The sequence below is a fragment of the Heloderma suspectum genome, chromosome 4 (genome assembly GCF_057233095.1).
Source record: "Heloderma suspectum isolate Gila_16-S chromosome 4, 16-S_ref, whole genome shotgun sequence".
Classification (NCBI taxonomy): Eukaryota; Metazoa; Chordata; class Lepidosauria; order Squamata; family Helodermatidae; genus Heloderma; species Heloderma suspectum.
Genome location: NC_139461.1, coordinates 145625190 through 145641878, shown reverse-complemented (window position 1 = coordinate 145641878; position 16689 = coordinate 145625190). Strand labels below are relative to the sequence as shown.

Here is a 16689-nt window from a genome sequence, read left to right as displayed (position 1 = left end):
TCACAGGTCGGAATTAAGATTGCCGGGAGAATTAACAACCTCAGATACGCAGATGATGCCATCCTAATGGCAGAAAGCAAAGTTGCTCTAAAGAGCCTCTTGTTGAGGGTGGGAGGAAAGCTATGGCAAACCTAGACAGCATAGTAAGAAGCAGAGACATCACCTTGCCGACAAAGGTCCGTCATCACCTCTCACAGCCATACATTACTACTGGGAAAACCATAGCTTTGATTAGACGGACCTTTGTCGGCAAGGTGATGTCTCTGCTTCTTACTATGCTGTCTAGGTTGGCCATAGCTTTCGTCCAAAGGAGTAAGCGTCTTTTAATTTCATGGCTACAGTCACCATCTGCGGTGATCTTGGAGCCCAAGAAAGTAAAATCTGTCACTGCTTCCATTTCTTCCCCTTCCACATGCCAGGAAGTGATGGGGCCAGATGCCATGATCTTCATTTTTTTAATGTTGAGTTTCAAACCAGCTTTTGCACTCTCCTCTTTCACCCTCAACAAGAGGCTCTTTAGAGCCTCTTCGCTTTCTGCCATTAGGGTGGTATCGTCTGCATATCGGAAGTTGTTGATAATTCTCCCAGCAATCTTAATTCCGACCTGTGATTCATCCAACCCGGCGTTTCTCATGATGTACTATCATGAGAAATGATATGATGGTAGTCTATGTAAAGATTTATGTAGACTACGTAGTCTACGTAAATCTTTACGTAGACTACCGGGACCAAATAAGGAACGCAAATGGCGGCGCCCATAGGCCGCCGCCATTTGTGTACGCGCTTTTTTTTCCCCCCCAAAGTCACCCGTGATAGGCTACGTAACGATTAATGTAGCCTATCACGGCTGACGTTGGAAATCTAGCCGTGATAGGCTACGTTAATCGTTACGTAGCCTATCACTTTTTTTTTGTTTTTTTTTTACACTTTGTTTCGCAGCCGGGGTGACGGGGCGCTTCTCCCCCACCTGAATTTCGGCCGGGCGAGGCAGGAAGCCTCCCCCCCTGGCCTGAATTTCGGCCGGGCGAGGTGGGACGGCTCCCCCACTCGCCTGAACTAGAGGGGGAGAAGCGAAGCACCTCCCCCCCACCGCGAAGCACCCCTGCGAAAAGGTAAGTGACTTTCGTACATCCCTACTCAGATCCCATCAGGTTATACTGGAAGTTGGGATTTTTTGCCTGCATTTGCCATTTGGATGCCCAGTCTCTCAGTTGGGAGAGATCCTTTCACCACCATAAATAATTTGGTGTCATCTGCAAACTTGACCACTTCACTGCTCACTTCTAATTCCAGATCATTTATGAACAAGTTGAAAAGCATTGGTCCCTGTGGGGTCCCACTCTTTACATCCTTCCACTGGGAAAATTTACCATTTATTCCTACTCTCTGCTTTCTGTTCTTTAACCAGTTACTGATCCATAAGAGGACCTGTCCTATTATTCCATGACTGCTAAGTTTGCTCAGGAGTCTTTGGTGAGGGACTTTGTCAAAAGCCTTTTGGAAGTCCAATGCCTACCAGATCACCCCTGTCTAGATGTCTACTGACAGTCCCAAAGAACTCTAAAAGGTTAGTGAGACAGGATTTACCTTTGCAGAAGGTTGATTCTATTTCAGCAGGGTTTGTCCTTCTATATGCCTACTAATTTTATCTTGCCCCTACAGAGCACAACAAAAGACCCATTTCACAGAAGACAGAGGCCAGATCTACACCTTTAGCATCTCTACACAAGCCTAAAATCCCGCATTTAAAATGGGGCTTTCTGCTTCCATTTTAAATGCAGGATCACAACTCCCTTCACACGCACTTCCTTTCCCCATTCCCCTTTCCCCCTCCTTCTCCCCCTTATCTGAGTCTTCCATATGTTTCATTATACAGCCATTAAATGGCGCAATAGTCTAGCATACAACTCCCCTGCTAAAACAGTTCCCCTGGCTCCCAGTGTGTTTCTGGGCACAATTCAAAGTGCTGGTCATGTCCTATAAAGCCCTATATGGCTCTAGTCCAGGTTACCTGAAAGACTGTATTCTCCCCTATGAGCCTGCTCGTGCCCTGAGATCTTCAGGAGAGGCCCTTCTCACGGTCCCACCACCATCACAGGCTCGCCTGGTGGGAACGCGGGGGAGGGCCTTCTTGGTGGCTGCCCCAAGGCTCTGGAACTCCCTTCCTAGGGAGGCAAGAGTGGCACCCTCCTTGGTACGTTTCTGCAGGGAGGCAAAAACTTTTTTGTTCCTGCAGGCCTTTGGGGATAGATAGTCTGGAGCTGTGAGAATATGATGGATTGGTACTATTGTTTATATTGTCATTGTCTTTTTAAATTCTGATATTTATACAATTTTAATATTATTGATGATTTAATTATATTTTTAACTTTTGTATATTTCTATTTATATGTTTTAACTGTACAAGTTTTTAATGTTGTAAAGCTGCCTTGAGTACCAGTATTGGGGAAAAGGCGGGATATAAATAAATATTATTATTATTGTTATTATTATTACTACTATTATTATTATTTATTCCTCATGGCAATTTGCAAACATGTGTACTTCTGGCAAAATAGATACACAATTTTCCAATTGTACACAGTGTATACATCTTTTTATTTCTTCAAAGAGACTCTTTCAGGAAAAATCCTGAAAAATCCAGAAAAATCTTGTGTGCACAATAGCCCTGAGGTGCCAAGTAGCTTAGCTTTCTGCTTGTCTTCACGAAGGATGACTTCAGAACGCTAGTGCATTTTAGGCTGGTGTTCCCAGTGCAGCACATGTAGGCACAATGGCACCGGTGGAGATCTCCCCTGGCACCTTCAAATCTTCTTCTGAAGCCCCCCCTCCTTCCACCACTGTCCCCTTTGTCACAAGGTGTTTACCTGTTTTCCCCTTCAGAAGGGAGCAATTTCAGCCTTGGGAAGTACAAAGAACTAAGGGAAGAGCATTGCTGAGATCAGCACCCAAGCAGCTAACTAGAAAAGGGTAATGAGAGGGTGGGAGGGATAGCAAGAGGAAGGGGTGGGGGAGAGGAAGAACCGGGACAGAGAACAGAAGGAGCAATGTGGTGGGGGGATAATCTGGAAGCATCTGGGGGACTGGTGAGGGGAGGAGGATGGAGTGTTTAGGGGGCGGGGGAGAAAGTAGGGGCAGGAGAGTGCCCCGCTCCCAGGAACCAGGAGGGGGGGGCACAGAATGAGGAAGAGGGGCTCCTTATGGATCCTCATGATTTACACAAGGATAAATCAGATCAAAGGCTGTTGTATCTACAGAATTATTCAGTGGTTTTACAGTAGTTTTGTGGGAATCCTATATAACAATAACAAAGATCCATCTGGATCTATGCTTTGGAGCCATGTTGTTGTGGCAAGCACTGGATCTGTGATTTTAACTGTGCAGTCTACACAACAATATTAAACTATAATTTGATGTGGTTTGGCGAGGGGGGCAGGATGCTATGTAAATATCATACAACGTCAAGAAAATCTGTGTTTGATTTACTAGATCTGACTTCTACCTACTTGCCATTTTGTGATTGGAAATAACAATAGAAATTCCATCCCCAGTTTCAATCAAAATATGTAGTGCAGGAGAGAGCTGGCTTCAGTCTTGAGTGGTCTAGATTTAAAAAAAAATACAATCCCATTGGTCCACTTTGGCATTTTATTTATATATTTGATTGATTGGTTGGTTGGTTGATACCCTGAGTACCACAAAATGGCACTCAAGGCAGCTTACAAAACAGTCTAAAATAAATTAAAACAATAAAACACATTAAAATACAATTTTAATACATTTAGGGTGCAATCCTATTGAGATAGATGGTCGCCTCTGACTTCCTCTGAAGCTGGAGGCAATTGCCTATCCAGTCCAGGGCAGCTGAAGCACGGAGGAGAGGATTCCTCCCGCGCTCCGGCTGCCCTACAGTTTGCCTTAGGCGCCCGATTGGGAGCGTCTAAGCGCAGTTTTGGGGAGGGGTCGGGGATGGAGCTGGAGACCGCAGAGGAAGCTGTTCAAAACAGCTTCCGCAGTCTCCTCCCTGCTCCGCCCCCGGGAACGCCCCCTTTTCACCCTGTCCATGCTCCATGTTGCAGCACGGAGGGGCAGCCGCCACAGTTCTCTCTGCCCTGACTACTGGGGGGCGGGGGGAGCGCGTTTTCCCAGCTTTGAGCTCATAGCGCTGTCTACAAGCTCAGAGCTGGGAAACCGGGAAATCCTATCTCCCCCGGGTGCTGTCTAGGGGACACAGGATTGCTGTCTCCAAATACAATTTTAATACTTTTGCAAAACAAGAGTGCATACTTGGGATATCTTAGCAATTAAGGCATAACTAATCTGTGCTAATCCTAAATGTGCCCTCTCCTTGCCCAGCACCTTGCTCAATCAGACCAAGATCCAGCATATTTTGCAAGTATCTAAGAAAGGTAGGTAGTCTCCAAAATTTGGCCAGCAATCCCCCAGTGGGCTACAATATACTTTCTGTCCACACCTGATGCAGAACACTTGGTTCCTGGATGAACCTTCCGTGTTTCCTGGTCTACTGTTGTTGTTCCTTCAAAATACACGCACGCACACGCGCACGCACTCACACACCTTTCATCTCTTAGGTGAGTATGTTTCTTATCCAGAAGCAATATATGTCTTAGCTCCAGAAACGGGGACACCCAGCAGGGGAGGGTGTTTTTCCTCTTCCTCATGTCCTGCTTGTAAGCTTCAGGGGCATCTGGCTGTTACTGTCGAAAAGAGGTTCACTAGGAAGGGCAGAGGACTGAGAGAGGAATTGCACTTCTGATTACATCAGGGGGAATAAATTATTCCTCACTGTAGGACCAAAATAAGCCGAACTATTCCCCAAGTGTTCATTTTTTTTCTAAGACCAATTCTGATGGAGTTCTCTCTATCACTAGTCAAATGTCTTTCACGTGAGAGTGCTTAGACATGAATTTGCTGACCTGTTAATAAATATATCTAACATCACTAAGGGCGCAATCCTGGTACTTGTCAGCCTCCAAAGTCAGCAGCTGCCAAGTATCCAAGGCAGAGTGGGAGGCGCGTCATGCCTCCTGCTCTGAGTTTGGCTAGATGGGCATTTTCACCCATCTAGCAGAGGCTTCAGATCCCTGCGTCCCCAGTCACCTCCCCTCCCCAGTTTCTGGCTCTGGACTCGGAGCGCTGTCTCTGGCCCTGGATCCAGGAATCCGAAATGTCCTATGTCCCACACATGCTGTCTAGGGGCCATAGGATTGCTCTCTAAAATTAGTTTCTGGCCAGAGGATTGGAAAGCACATATTGTACCACCATTGCTTTTAAATGGAACCAGGACAGATCCATCCTTCAGCCTTACGGCCTTCCCAGGTAAATCGATGGAAAACTTTCCTAAAGCTGTTTTTTAAATTCATTTTTTATTGTGAAATTTCAACAACAAAATTATTTTTAAAAAATGAGAGAAAAGACAGAGAATTTGTATATATTCATGGTTTCTGCAAAGGGAACTCCTGCCTCACCAACCTTTCTGAATTCTTTGAGAGTATCAATAAACATACAGACAGGGCTCCTGTTAGGGACTGGGAGGAGGGATGCTTTTCCCTACTGATGGACCCTTTACACCCTTTACAAGGGTTTCCCCCAAAAGAATTCCTGATAGGCTGCCACCAGTCAAGATGAACATCCTGATACATCCTAGACTGTACAGCTGCTTGGGGAGTTTCTGAGCCCTGTTGTCAAGGTCCCCTTCCTTTAGCCCAGCCTTAGGAAAAAAATAAAAAGAAAGGTGCTTTGGACTTTCTTTCCCACATGGGAAAGAGTTTAGTGAGAATTCCCTTTTAAAACAAAATAGCCAACTGTCCAAATATTTTTAAAGGAATTTATTTGGGAAGGGGGATGAAAAGGGGGAAAAAGAAGGGGAGGCAACTATCATACACACAGAATTCCAGATCAAATTAATAATATCTAACTAATCTTTACATGTTACCTACTTGAGGAGAGTCTTGGGTTCCAGAACATATGCAGAATTCAGTGGAGACAGGCTGGTTGGAGAGAAGACCCCTGAGAATTGAGCAACCTCTTACCTTTATTGAGACTCTGAGTTCAGTAAAAGCTAGTCAGTGGACATTCACTCTTGTCTTGTACGATAGTGTGATACCCTCCATTCCTGATGTCAGTGTTCTAGCCAGAAAATCAGAAAATTACTTAGTGGCTGGGCTCACCTTCATAACAACCCTAAGCTTACATATCAAAAGAGTCAACCAGCTAGCATATTGCAAAAAATAGCTTACGTTCTTGGATGCTTATTGGAGAATAAGAAGGTGAGATAAGCCTATTCCATTGTTCCAGCATTGTGCCAACTTACCAGATGCTCTAGGAGGCACTGTTGAGCTACATCAGAAAATCGGGGTTTTTCACAGATCCTCAGTTAACTTAGTACTCATGAGATAAGAGGAGAACTCTTCTTATGGGTTGGTAACTGGTTAAAGAAGAAGCCAAGAATAGGAATAAATGGAAAATGTCCTCAGTGGAGGCAAGTAAGTAGTGGGATCCCCCTAAGGATCTGTATTGGGGACCATGGTCATGCTATTTAAATTAATCATAAATGATCTGGAGTCAGGAGTGAACAAAGAAAGACTCAAGTTTGCAGGTAACACCAAATTATTCAGGATGATGAAAACCCAAGCAAATGGTGAAGAAGCCCAAAACGATCTCTGCACACTGGACAACACACTGGCAAATGAGGTACAGTGTAAGTAAGTGTGAAGTGATGCACATCAGGGCTAAAAGTCCTAACTACAAACGCACTGATAGGGTCTGAACTGGCATTGGCTGACCAGAAATCTTAGAGCCATGAGGTGCTTCCGCTCTTGGGTCAATATCCAAGCACTACTGGGATTCACACCTAGTACAAGGGGGAGAGAGCAGTGGAAATGCCCATTTCTGGAATGGGGCATCATGCCAGCGGAGCTTGCAAAAGGAAGCTGGTTTCTGAGCTGCTAGCTTTCTGTTGCACAAGCAGTAGGTCCTGCTTGTGCGACAGATTGAATGGGGACACAGCAGCAGTATTGGTTACTCCCATGAGTGTTTACTCTGGAATTGTCACTGTTCATTCATCCACTTTCCACAGGGCGTCTCCACGACATAGTCCTCGCAGTGTTATTATCCTGTGCTGCTTCTGTTTCTTTTGAGAGCCCACAAAATATTTGTTATTGTTGTGTTTTTAACTATTAATTATAATTTTGCATATTTTCTGGTATTTTAGTGTGGGATGTTCTCCCCTGAGCAATGTAATGCCATTCTTTTTCTTTTTCTCAGGTCCAGTTGCCACCTGCACCCATAGGAGTCTTGGTTACTAATATGGATATATGTTGCATTCTGCTTATTTTATTCTTTTTAAAGAAATCTAAGGAGATAGATATAGATATAGATATAGATATAGATATATAGATATACACACACACATACATACATACATATATATACATACACATACACACACACACACACACACACACCCTTTCTCTTATACTCCTTATTTCACCTGGAGTGAAATTCATTTCTCGGCTGTCTGGATTTCAGTAGGACTGACATTGTGCCTGGGCTTTGACTGGGCTTTCTCAGCAGGAGAGAATTTCACCCTCGCTAGGAACAAAGGAATTGTCACAGTGGAACAAAGTAATGTCCTACATAGGCTGACATCCTGCTTCTGGCAATGGCCTCTATGAAATGTGTTCAAAGAACATAATATAGCAGGCTAGTTCCTTGGGAAAAAACACAGGATTGCACCATGGATGGAAATGCACCTCCCTTAGCTTTGCCTGACTAAGCATCTTCACCCTGGCACGTGAATACAGGAGATCCTGGCCCTTGTTGGTTTTATCCCAACCAACATAGTCACTTCCTCTGCCTTTAATCAGAACTCCCCCTCCTTAAAACATTCTCACTCTTGCACATGCTTACATGTATCCAGCTGTCATTCTGATCATAAAGAGATTTAACCAGTTTGAAGACTGCACTTTATTTCTAGAGGAGTTCCACCGACTCCCAGAGTGAAATGCTTGCTTCACAAATCAAGCCAGCCAGACAATCCAATAGGTTCAGGACCTGAGCTTAGAGTGTTGAAAAATGATGGTCAAATCTTCAGCAATTTTCCTGAGATATTTTAAAACATGGTTGATATTTTTGTTGAATGCTATTGAAATAGGGAAGTTTTTAAAAAGGATCAAAATGTTTAATTTTTAATTATTATGCAGAAAGTCGAGTATGCAATGTCCCAACTAAAGTTTGAGAAATCTATTCTTATGCTTTATATAATGATCCATCAAATTCTATGGTGGTTAACACACCAGAGGTTTGTGACAAATTACTCGCTTGGTGTCCAGTTTCTGTTAAGGAAGTAGAGGAACTGATTATCTTGTTAAGAAACGGGAAACCATCTGGTCTTGACTGAATCCCCTGAGTTAATAAAATCTAATAATAAATCTAATGTTTACTTCTCAATGTGAATTCTGAAATTTGAAAGCTCGTTTGAAATCTCAATTAATGTTGATCTTGGGGAAAAAAATCCATTCACCCGATGTGAACTTTTAAAAATGTTTGCAGTAGCTTAGGGCGCTTTCCCCCCTATCTGCCACACCTACCCCGTAATTTTTGAAATGTTTACTTGGTCTTTTAAAAAAAAATTATATTCCTTATGCATTCAGCTGCTGTCAAAAGCCAGCACAGGAGAGCTCATTAAGCTCCATGAAAAAAAATAGCCACCCACAAACAGCAGCAGCAGCATATCCAGACTTGCACACCACAAAGCTACCCTCTTCCCCACCCATTACATGGAAACAGCAGCAAATTGGGTTGCTAACGGAGTGGTGCTGTGGCACCAGAACACCAGCCCAGAGGTGTCCATTCGAATCCTGTCGGATTCTGATGCTGCTTTAAAAAAACAGGGAGCAGAGGGTAGAAAGAAATGTGCAGTCTTCACCCATGGAAGGAAGTAAACATTGCTGTCTTCCCCCTTCCCAGCTGTCTTGAAGTCCTTTATTGGGACCAGGGCTGTTTAACTTTACTTAAATGATCTGGAGTCAGTGGTGAAGAGTGGGGCTGATTAGAAGATGTCACTGTATTTTCCAGGATAGTGACATCCCAAATGAAACTGCAAAAGGATCTCTTCAAACTAGGTGAACAGCCAACATAATGGCAGATGGGATTAGCTGTAGGGAAGGGCAAAGGGGGGGAGGGGGGAATTGAGGGGCTCATTTAATGGAACTGGCAATTGTTCAAAATAAACAGGAAGTACTTCTGCGTGCAAAGCGTAACTAATTTTTGGAATTAATGCACATTGTATTCAAGGTAACTACTATAAAGACGGCTTATGAAACAACTACATGGAGGATAGGCCTATCTATGGCTATTAAATATTATGGAGGAGTTAACTGGAATTCTAAAGTTTATCCAGTCCTTTTCTCTGTCTAAACATGCATGGGATTGCACCCTAAATTGATTAAACTCCATATTTGAGGCCTAAAGCCTGTTTGCTTGAAGCAGCCTGTTTGCTTGAATGTAACCTCCTTTGTGCCCTTACAGCCACTCCCCAAACCCACAGTTAGCTGCTTTCTAGCCGGTGAGTGTATGTGTGTGTTTGCTCAGTTCCCTGTGAATGAATCTTGTCTCACGCAGGGAGTCAGGTGCAGATTCACTGGTCACATCCACAGGTGAGAGTACATATTAGCATAAAGAATGGTAACTCCTGCATTTGAATGCCCTTTTACAATTGGAAATTTAATCTTCTCTTGGGCCAGTTGTCAATCCTCACCTGTATTCGTTAAATCGTTTCTGCCCACCCAATGATGAAAGAAATTTGCTTTCCTGTGGAGAGGTTGAAACAGGAAAGCTTCTCACTGAAAGAGGGTTTCTTTTTGTGCCAGAAAACAAAGGTAGTCGTCTTGACCATAAGAAAAATTCCAAAACCTGCATTAGTGTAATAACTTTATTAGGCCAACCAAAAGATCACAAAAAAATGTCCAAGTTCTCAGTATCTCCAGACCTCTTCATCAGGCAAGATGTTACAAAAAGGAGGTCTGGTGGGAGAGGGGGCGTAGGGGAGAAAGGTAGGGGAGAGCCCAGGGAGAGGTATGTGCATGCATGCACCAACACGACCTGATGGCCTGCACCTTCATGCCTCTTTGTTCAAAGAGAGCCATGCATCACGCCATCATTAAATGAAAGTAGACAATTTTTTTTACTGTAACCAACAGAAACCAGACAACCATTAATAGTGAGGTGTGAATGCCTCCTTTGTCATTTATGTTTCCTATTTATCTTTTTGAACCTTTTCTTCATTTCTTTTTGAACCTTTTCTTCATTTTTAATCTTAATTTTTTTTTTAATGCTATGTGAACTCTGTTTTTTTTCCCTTAAATCTTTTTTTATTATTATTATTTATTACAATTCTGTGCCTGGGGTTCAAGAACACTCCCCCTTCTGCACCTGCTTGGTTGAATGTGCTACAGAGTGTTTTGGATACCCCAGAATTTTGAGGGAGTCCTTTTATAAGAGGGTTGAACTACAGTCAGGGCCAGAAATATTGGAACAAGAATAACTGTTTTGGCAGTTGGCCTCTGTACACCACCACATTGAAGTTGAAAGGAAACACACCCAGATGGGAGCGAAGTCAGGACTTTCAGCTGTAATTCAAGGGGTTTGGCAAAAGTAGGGATGTCAGAGAATTTCGCTACGAATCTCGGGGAGGCTGAATGCCAGCGCATTCAGCCCCCCGAAATTGGTGGCGAAACGGTCTGCCCACCCCCACCCCCACCACGGGACGGGACTTACCTTGGGCGAATCTCCCTGGCGGCAGCGGCTCCAGCGGCGGTTCAGTGGAGGCGGCCACCATTTCCAAGTTTAAAACAACAACAACAACAACGTGATAGGCTATGTAAATGTTTACGTAGCCTATCAAGGCTAGATTTTTAAAAAATACCGTTATAGGCTACGTAAATGTTTACATAGCCTATCACGGCTGAGTTAAAAAAAAAAAACCACGCGTACACAAATGGCAGCGCCCATGGGCGCCGCCATTTGCATTCCTTATTTTGGCACGTCTAGTCTACGTAAACATTTACGTAGACTACGGCAAAAATAAGGAGAACGCATATAGCGTAGCGTCTACGCTATTTGCGTTCCCCTTATTTTCGCCGTACTCTACATAAATGTTTACATAGACTAGACGTGCCAAAATAAGGAACGCAAATGGCGGTGCCCATGGGCGCCACCATTTGCATATGCGCGGTTATGTTTTTTTTTTTTAACTCAGCCGTGATAGGCTACGTAAACATTTATGTAGCCTATCACGGCTGACTGCAGGGACGCAAACGGCGGCGGCTACGGCCGCCACCATTTGCAGACCCGGCCGGCCAGGATTTGCAGCAGGAGGGACGGGGCACCTCCCCCCTGGCCAGAATTTCGGGGGGAGGGACGGAGCACCTCCCCCCCACCGTGAATCAAATTTCGTAAAAGGTAAGTGACTTTCGTACACCCCTAGGCAAAAGTGGGGCACTAACCATTCAGGAAGGACAGCCAGTGGCATACACACACACCCATCATTGGTGGCTCATATGTAATGGAACAAACCAACATCATTTCAAACTTAAGGATCACCTTTAATACCTGGATGAAAATCCTTTGCAGTCAATGACTGCCTGAAGTCTGGAACCCATGGACATGACTCAATGCTGAGTTTCCTCCCTCGAGATGCTTTGCCAGGCCTTTACTGCAGCTGCCTTCAGCTGCTGCTTGTTTGTGGGTCTTTCTGCCTTCAGTCTTGTCTTCAGTAAGGGAAAAGCATGCTCTATTGGGTTGAGATCAGGTGACTGACTTGGCCATTGACGAACATCCCACTTCTTTGCCTTCAGAAACTCTTGGGTAGCTTTTGCTGTATGTTTTGGGTCATTATCCATCTGCAATATGAAACAGCATCCTATCAGTTTGGCAGCATTCAGCTGAAACTGAGCAGAAAGTATAGCCCTACACACTTCAGAATTCATCCTGCTGCTTTGATCAGCAGTCAGGTCATCAATAAACACCAGTGACCCGGTTCCATTGGCAGCCATACATGTCCATGCCATAACACTCCCTCCACCATGTTTGACAGATGATGTGGTATGCTTTGGATCATGAGCTGTTCCTTTCCTTCTCCATACTTTTCTCTTCCCATCATTCTGGTACAAGTTAATCTTGGTTTCATCAGTCCAAAGAATCCTATTCCAGAACTGGGCAGGCTTTTTTATGTGTTTGCTGGCAAAGGCTAATCTGGCCTGCCTGTTCTTGAGCATTACCAGTGGTTTGCACCTTGTTGTGAAGCCTCTGTATTCACATTCATAAAGCTGTCTCTTGACTGTAGATGTTGACAATGACATGCCTACCTCCTCAAGAGCATTCTTGACCTGGCTAGATGTTGTGAAAGGGTTCCTCTTCACCATGAGCAGAATTCTGTGGTCATCCACTTTAGTTGTCTTCCATGGTCTTCCAGGCCTTTTGCTATTGCTGAGCTTGCCAGTTAAGTCCTTCTTTTTCAGGATGTTCCAAACTGTTGTGCTGGCCACTCCCACTCTTTTTGCTATCTCTCTCATGGGTTTATTTTGTTTCCTCAGCCTAATGACGGCCTCCTTCACTCGCATGGACACCTCTTTGGGCCTCATGTTGGGAGTTCCAGTGAACAGCTACCAAATGCAAATGTAACACTCAGAACCACCTCCAGGCCTTTCATCTGCTTGATTGGTCATGGGGTACCCAGGAAACAGGCCACACCTGGCCATGCAGCTGCTTGTCAGCCATTCGTTCCATTACTTATGAGCCACCAATGATGGGTGTATGTGCATGCCACTGGCTGTCCTTCCTGAATGGTTAGTGCCCCACTTTTGCCAAACCCCTTGAATTACAGCTGAAAGTCCTGACTTCTCTCCCATCTGGGTGCGTTTCCTTTCAACTTCAATGTGGTGGTGTACAGAGGCCAACTGCCAAAACAGTTGTCCTTGTTCCAATCTTTCTGGCCCTGACTGTACATCTAAACCAGCAGGTATTCTTATAAGAGGTGTTCCAGCCTCCTGAATAATGCTAGAACGTGGAAGTTGTTGAAGTTTATTTTATAAACTGTAGGCCACCCTGGATTCAGTCCTTTAGATTAGCCTTCCCCAACCTGGTGCCGTAGCTGTAGCATACTCCAAGTGGCCAGATGCTTGGAATGACCATATCCATCATGCCCTGCCTGTGAAATTTGCAGGATCTGGTGGGCACCACTGGGAGACAGGGCTGGCCCTACCTTCAGGTAGAGTGAGGCTGCTGGCCCAAGTGGCAGCGAGGTGCTGGGGATGGAGTGGAGAGTGGTGGGAGCCATGTGATGTGGTGAGCAAGCATGGTGAATTGTTGGACAGAGTTATGTACGCCATATCATTTGTCCTGTGCCCCTTCAGCTAGCCGGTTGACCTTAGTTGTGGTAGAACAGTAGATCTCCAGGTTTTTTAGACTTCAACTCCCATCATTCCTGATTGTTTTCCAGGCTGACAGGGGCTTCTGGGAATTAAAGTCAAAAACATCTGGAGATCTACCTTCTGCTCACCCCTATGGTAGAAGACACTGTCCAATCGCCAGTGTTGAAGGAAGATTCAACTGCCGACCAGATGGCTTTTAAATGTTGGGCTGCTTGCTTTTCCTTCACCACAGGCAGCAGAAGGTCTTAGGCCGGCCCCAGCGGGAGGTGGTGAGCTGACTGGATGGATCTTTGGTCTGAACAGAAAAGAGCAGTTCTTGGGTTCTTATGGTAAGTATGCAAGAGAAGGGGATCCTTGACTGCATACGCAAGGCCTGGTCATGTTTTCCTTCAAAGCAGTGCAATTGTCTCAATGCTCAATGTTGGCAAAGGAAGAGATGGCATCCTTGAGGAGATATTTTGTAAATACAGCATTTGACATTCATATTTAAGTTTCCCATAAACAGTGAAAGGGAGAAACAGAAAGATGCTTGTACGGTGGTGGTGGTGGTGGTGGTGTATGGGGGCGTGAGGATAGGGAAGAGGCAAAATGTACTACTTGGAGGCTGCTGTTGACTGATAACTGGGAGAAGGGAGATTGAGTGACAGCTTAGAGGTAGTAAGTCTGAGGAAAGATTTTCAATCCACTGTGCAAAACAACTGACAGGATCCTTGTGCAGACGTTGCATTTTGTGCGGGTTCGTGCTGTGTGTAGGCAGGTACATCAGACCATGAGAAACAGATGTTGCTTCCACTTGATTGGTCTCACCTCAACATCTCTAGAATAAAGAACTAAACAATGTCATACACACGCACACACGCACACGCACATAAGCTCGTGTGTCTTCTCTGTCCCCATCTCCGGTGTGGGTGCTGTCCTGACAGTGCAGTGTTTCTAAAATGCCCTGCCCTCTCCACCCATGATCTGAATTAACACCCTTCAGCTTCCTTTGAATCAGTTCAGTTCCGTTTTTTTGCTGAAGGGAAAACTATTCTTTAAGGATTTTGGATGAAAAAGCGTTTCCCAATTTAGCAATTAGGGGGTTAAGTTTCTTCCCGGTCTCGCTGCATTAACTGGAAAGGAATGAAGTGTCAGGCATGTTCTCGCCCCAGCAGGCTGTTGGAAAGCAAGTCCCCTCTCTCCACACACGCACACCTCCCACTGCTGCAACCAAATTATTTTCAATCCTCCAGAGACCCAGGATGCCAGACAAAATCTGCAGTGTGAATCTGATTCATTGCAAAAGGATGCAGATGTAATACTCCCCCCCCTTTTTTTGGCTGGACTTCCTCCACTGGAAGTCATGCCACACCTTCAGCATTCTGAGAAGGTCTGTGGTCTGCAGCCTCCCCCCCCCGCCCACTCGCCATGCTGTCTTCCAAAACACAGAGCTTAACCTCACATCTCAGACACGCAGCCACCCTCAACATGCTAATTAGTGCACAGTACAGAAGTAAATAGGTATGACTGGTGGTAATTTCCTGGCTGAAGAGGTAATTATTTGTCTTCAAAACAACCCCTGAAAGGTGAAATAGGAAACTAAATTCAAAGAGGTTTCCTTGTTGTCACTAAGCAGGACTGAAAAGTGGTTTGAAATTCCCTTTTTTTATTTATAGTGCATGGTATCCATGGAAACCTACTGAGGAGGTCATGGTAGCTAGGCGTCCGTCTCACCCTGCTTGGGGAATTATGGTTTCACAGTGGCAGGCAGCCATGGAAGAAAGTGGATTCTCAGTTCCTTACAAACAGTTCCCCACCACCACGAACCTAATTTTTGCTCATAAATCTCCTTTGAGATCTTAAAATGAAGAGAATTCTTTCCAGAGGCCCCAGAGAGTACAGCACTGGGTAAATACATGGATGTCCAAGTTTCATTGTTAGGTCTGCTACCCATGCACTCTTTAACTGTTTTTTTATCAGTATGGTTGTTTAGTAGTTGCCTTTCTATTCAGTCAGAAGTTCTCAAACTGCAGTCTTTGGACGACTGGTGGACCATGAGCTCCATTCAGGTGTTCTGCAGAATGGCTGAGAATATCTCTACATGGTGCTGAATTTGATTTATTTTTCCTGATCAAAGATATTGACTTCACAGAATGTTCTTTCAAAACAGACACATCTATTGCATTAGGAAGGCAAGACTACGGTTATTAAAATATGAGTTATGCATGTGCTTTGATTTGTAGAATGAAAACAAGTTTATTAAGCAGTTCACCAAGTCTCCCAGCAATTTTCAAGTTGATGTAGTAGTTGTTTAATTATTGTTGTTATGTTGTTGTTGTTGTTATTATTTTGAGAACCACTGCATTAGGCTAGAAACTGGCATCAGCTGATTCACAGTGCAACAATAATGTTGCAGCTTATGTGATTTTTCTAAGATGGGCCCAGAGCTACACTCAAACATTTGTGAACCATCGAACTACATTCCAAAATGCAGTACCCAACATGTTTCACTGGTACAGTGAACTGTCTTACTGATTCCGGAAGACAACCAGTTTAGCCACACCATTTATCAAATAAAGATGGTGGATAATGGGGAAACAGACACCTTCATGGGGAGCTGAAATAGTGAAGGCTCATATCATTTTGGACAATGCCTGGATGCTTCTTTTGGTTGCACTAACTCTGAACCTACTGCCAATAGCCATGTTGAAGTGTGTAGAGTAGCCACTGTATTTTGCCTAAAGTGCAATTTGAAGCCAGCTTTCATATTTCATTCAACATCTACAGGATGTTTGAGGGAAGCCAAAATGAATTCAGTAAGATTTCACAGGTCTTGCTTTGCACAACTTGACTCTGTCTTTCAAAAGATGTGGGAAACCCCGACCAAAGGGAAAGTGAGTCTTGCAGCAAAACCAAAATTCCAAGTCACACTGTAGGGAAAAGATGTCCACAGAGACCCTGCAGCAGCCTTCTCCAACTGCGTCCCCTCCGGATGTCTTGGCTGCAACTTGTTGGGGAATGTTGCCCTGCAGAAAGACAAGAGCAAGCTGAAGGGCTTTTCAGACAGGCACTGTTCTTTTACATCCTGGGTAAAGTTACGGAATTACTTTGGCAGTATTTGATTATTTGAGTAACAACTTTTAAAAGACACTTTAATGGGATATATTGATGATGCTAGTGGCATCCCACGTGTTTAAACCTACAAACACTTTAGCAAGTGTTTTTGTTTCTCATATCCATAGCTACAATATGAGGT

At 44.3% G+C, this 16689-nt stretch overlaps 1 protein-coding gene across 1 annotated transcript in view; it reads left to right on the top strand.

Annotated features, from left to right (window-relative positions):
- The window catches only part of LOC146347514 (uncharacterized), a 59137-nt gene that overhangs the window by 29635 nt on the left and 12813 nt on the right, over nt 1–16689 (top strand). The window contains exon 3 of the mRNA XM_084850837.1: nt 13687–13783. Coding sequence (XP_084706963.1) covers nt 13687–13783 — 97 coding nt within the window. The remainder of the gene's footprint in view (nt 1–13686; nt 13784–16689) is intronic.